General features: G+C 49.5%; 1 protein-coding gene across 1 annotated transcript in view; it reads right to left on the reverse strand.

Annotated features, from left to right (window-relative positions):
• Positions 1 to 235: 235 nt before the first annotated feature.
• The window catches only part of LOC310816301 (ephrin-B3-like), a gene marked incomplete at both ends in the record, with an annotated part of 23,895 nt that continues 19,106 nt past the window's right edge, over positions 236 to 5,024 (reverse strand). Inside the window, 3 exons of the mRNA XM_083686429.1 lie at positions 236 to 643; positions 810 to 877; positions 1,062 to 1,154. Of these exons, the coding sequence (XP_083542555.1) occupies positions 236 to 643; positions 810 to 877; positions 1,062 to 1,154 (569 nt within the window). The remainder of the gene's footprint in view (positions 644 to 809; positions 878 to 1,061; positions 1,155 to 5,024) is intronic.

Below are 5,024 nucleotides of genomic sequence, written 5' to 3' on the forward strand. Positions count from 1 at the left end.
ATACCCCCAATAAAACATCCTGTACTGACCCCTCCATCCACAGTGTCAGTGCACTGTCAGGTCCACAGAGCTGGGGGGTGAGGGCAGCCGTCATACACAGAGAGGGGGGGGGGGGGAGGAGTGAGGGAGTGGAGGAAGCTAAGTACTTGATTTCTAAGACCAACTGAATACAGGCTATGTGTTATTTTTTTTGCACTGATCTGTGCAATCTATATACCGTCTGTGTGAGTCCCCCTCATACTTTGTAGTAGATGTTGGCAGGGCTCTGGGGGGGCATCTCCTGGACGATGTAGACGGGGTGTCCGTAGTCCCCGCTCACCTTCTCGTAGTGCGGGCAGTAGGCCGAATCTGAAGTCCGCAGCGGGATGATGATGTCACTGGGCTCCGAGCCGTTGTTGCCCCCCCCTCCAGAGGACATCCCGGCGCCGCAGGCCCCGCCCCTCTTGGGGGTGAGGGTGGCCAGGGTCAGGGCCGGGTGGCGTGTCTCCGAGTGCTTGTTCCGTCTCCGCCGGTAACACACTGCACAGATGACAGCCGTCACGATGAGGAGGAAGGCTCCACCCCCTGCCGCTCCGGCGATGATGGCCACGTTATGAGAGGGCAGGGGCCCCTCCCCTCCTCCGCCTGCGCCTTGGGATGAGGTGTTGTTAGGCACCGCACCTAGACATGGGAGACAGGAGTCGAGTTATATCTCATCAAGTCAAGTCAAACTTGATTCAAAGTGTTATTCTGAAGTCTCAATATAACAGACATAGAGTGAATGTCCCCCCCCCCCCCCTCCCTCCCTCCCTCCCTCCCTTCCTACACACAGTACCTGTGTTCTTAGGGATGAAGCGGTTTGGGTCTGGTTTAGGTTTGGGCGGGAGACCGTAAGCCGCTATGGGGGAAAAAGTATGCATGACAACATGACAAAAGGACATTGACACCCCCCCTCCCCCCATCCCCCCTGAATAAATCAGGGGAGGAAATATAGAAATACGATCATATAATATCAAACCGAATGTAGTTCTGAAGATGATGCAGACTGGTTGGAGAATAACAATGATGACGAGGCTACTCACTCTGTCCCACTTTGAGGATCACCTTCATGCCTCGTGTCACACACACTCCCCCTCTCATGCTGTCCAGACCCTGTCTCGTCCCATCAGAGGTAGCTAAGGGAGGAGGAAGAGGAGGAAGAGGAGAAGGAGAAGGAGGAGGAGGAGGAGGAGGAGAGGGCCAGGGTTAGAGAGAGAGAAAGAGAGACCTTTAACAACTCCATATCTCCACAGACTTGGCTTGTTTCACTGTCCAACACATACAGTATGTACTGTGATATGTACATCACATGCATGTGCTCTGTAACCTGACACACGCAGACACGCTCATGTTCTCACTCTCATGCAAACCATAGACCTCACAGCTGGGGCCATCTGGTGAGTGGAACTAGGTCAGACCAGAGATCTAGAAGCCATGCCTCACCACCACCCCCCTCCCCCCCATACATACACACATAGATGCGCACGCACGCGCGCACGCACGCACACACACACACACACACACACACACACACACACACACACACACTCCAAAACACTGGCACACACTCACAACCCCCCCCCCCCCCCACACACACACACATATATACACACTCTCTCTGACCCCAAACCTTGAACCGCCACCAAAATCCATGGCCACATAAACCAAAACCAATTAGTAAAATCCCATAGGAACCAGTGGCCATACAAAGCCAAATCAACCATTCACAGTGACATCAGACCTGATGACACCCTCCTACTAAATCATTCCTCCCATTCCATTTACTGCTTGAGGTGACGGATTACATGACACTTGAGGGGAAACGTGTAGGTGTAAGGATCTCTCTCTCTACCTCTCTCTACCTCTTTCTCCACCTCTCTACACCTCTCTCTACCTCTCTCTCTCCACCTCTCTCTCTCTACCTCTCCCTCTACCTCTCCCTCTACCTCTCTCTCTACCCCTCTCCACCTCTCTCTACCTCTCTCTACCTCTCTCTCTCTACCTCTCTCTACCTCTCTCTACCTCTCTCTCTCTACCTCTCTCCACCTCTCTCTACCTCTCTCTACACCTCTCTCTCTCTACCTCTCTCTCTATACCTCTCTCTCTACCTCTCTCTCTCTCTACACCTCTCTCTCTACCTCTCTCTACCGTCTTGCACATCCATAAACAGAATAATTATTAAGTTATATGAGAGAGGGTAAATGTGTACATGATAGATAGAGGAGGTATGGCTTGCATGGCATCTCATATGTGCTATATATACATGCGTGTCTATGTTTAAAGGTCCACTGAGTTACTGATCAACTATGACATGGTGTTAATTGCATGACATTGAATGGCACACACACTTTAAAAATACACACTGCACACACACACACACACACACACACACACACACACACACACACACACACACACACACACACACACACACACAGGCACACTAACACACACGACACACACATGTACATGCACGCACACACACACACACACACACACACACACACACACACAGGCACACTAACACACATGCACACACACACACACACACACACACACACACAGGCACACTAACACACACATGTGCATGCACACACAGACACACACAGACACACACACACACTGAGTGCGTAATTTATATGACGATCAACTTTGGGGAGAGAGAGAGAGAGCAAAGGAGAGAAGACAGGAGGACTAAGTAATTGAGATGATGATCTGGAGCGAAGGAGAGCGAGAGAGAGAGAGCGAGAGAGAGAGAGAGAGGAATGTACAGTCCGTGCACGGCAAAAACAGGAGGATGTCTGCTCCCCAAAAGAAAGATGAAACACAAGACTAAAGTGAAAAAAAGCGTTAACGCCTTGGAATATAAGACAGAGCCATGAACACACACACACACACACACACACACACACACACACACACACACACACGAGACGGGGGGGGGGAGGGGTTTGCCGCTGGCACATCCTAAATTGACCCAGAGATTGACCCACTTAGACCCCTACCCCTTCCCTCCTCACAAAGTCCCCGCCAGAGAGAGAGAGAGAGAGGAGAGGAGCGGAAGGGAGTGACCCGTGTTGACCCAGCATAACGGAAGCGCATCTCCAAAAGATGGGTTTGCAGTAACCCGCCTCGAGTGGGAGGCTAAACCCAGCCAAGTGTTTAACTCAAGCCCATGTCAAATTAAATAAATCTGTTTGCATAAACCACCCCGCCCCCTCCAATGTAATTCAGTTCAGCGGATTCAGGCTTTAACTTGTGTCTGCTGCTGTAGGGATCCTATGGGGTTCTCCATCCGCACAGACACATAAAGCCACATAAAGCACCAACAGGGCTCCAGGCTGGCGGGCTCGCTGGGGGCTGGGGGGGGTGTGGGCACTCTGTCCATTAGTGTGTGATAACAGGGGCCACTGTCCTACAGGAGGGTCATCTGAAACGGACACACCCTGCATCCACTTGCCACTCATCACTTATCTGAAGGTCATAACGGTAGGAAGAGCAGCATTATGGCTGTCTGTGGCAGTTATGGAAATGGGCAGGTGACTAGACATGGCTGGAAGACTAGAACAACGTCTGCATGCTGTAAAAGTACAGCAGCCCGATGTCTGTGCATTGTAAGTGAGTCCATTATCTGATGTTGGAAATTTGGTTTTTCGTTGTGGTTGTGTCGCTCGATGTGTGTGTGTGTGTATGTGTGTGTGTGTGTGTGTGTGTGTGTGTGTGTGCGTGCGTGCGTGTGGCTGTATGAAGTGGATGAGGCACAGTGTGTTTATGTTGTAAATGTGGCTCAGTAGGTGTGTGTATAATAGTAGGCTTAACTATGACTCAGTGTTCAGTAAAAGAGTGGCGTTCTCCCTGTGAATTGGCCTGGACAGTCTGACGTCTGACCCAGATAAGGCTGTGTTGTGGCCGGGGGGCACATTAAATGGTGTGAGCCTTAACTTGAACGTTCCCTATAATAAACAAACCCAGCTGAAGTCAAGGGGCTGCATCCCTGTGGGCTGGCAGGTACAAGTACATGAGGGATGTTGAAGTGGAGGGATGAAGCACAGGGAAAGGGTGACGTATCAAGTTACCATTCCTCATTCCATTCCATGCACTGCAATGAGACACGTCCTCCGATTTCTACCTCCACCCAGCCTCCCCCAGAGACACAGATGGTTTCAGAGACAAACAGTGACATGACCAGACAGAGAGAGAGAGAGAGAGAGAGAGAGAGAGAAAGAGAGAGAGAGAGAGAGAGAGAGAGAGAGAAAGAGAGAGAGAGAGAGAGAGAGAGAGACAGTTCACAGGAACAGAGGAACAGAGATACTGGTTCCGAGATAAGGATTGGACTATTCAAATGTCTACCAGTTAACTCGAGTAAGTCACCTTAGTTTTAGTAACTGGTTCAACAGCCAGGCCCGCTGTATTGGTGAATAACCTAAGTTAGTATTCAGTGAGTGGCCTCAGCCAATCAAAGAGAGTTGAAGCGTCATCTGTTTCAATCCGTGTCTTGACTGACTCCACCAATTACAGATTAGTGCACTGAGGCAGGGCCACTGGTATTTGGCCTTGGCAGCACTACTGCACACACAGATTGGAGAAAGTTGTTTAACCACAATTTACAACTCAGTGCAATGAGGATGAAACATAAATTCAATTTGAGTGAGGAAAATATAGTTGTTTTTTTGTGAGCCCGCAAGGAAAGGACTTGCATGGGAGTGAGAAAAACAGAGTTTAATAGTGATACACGGGACTCTACTGTATATCCCATAGGTAGAAAATCAGCGAGAAGTAGACAGTTTAGTGTCTTTCTTGCGACATAGATTAAATATGCCACGTTGAGAACATGAATGCTCTCTGTGTCTTGTTTCTCATGAGTTGACTTGATTTCAATACGTGGATTTCACTCTTTCACTGTGCTTCATTTACAGTTACATTGATGGCATTTAGCAGACGCCTTTATCCAAAGCGACTTACAACAAATACATTTGTCTTAGTAAGTGAATCATCTATCCACCAGT

The sequence above is a fragment of the Argentina silus genome (assembly GCF_951799395.1).
Source record: "Argentina silus genome assembly, chromosome: 2".
NCBI lineage: Eukaryota > Metazoa > Chordata > Actinopteri > Argentiniformes > Argentinidae > Argentina > Argentina silus.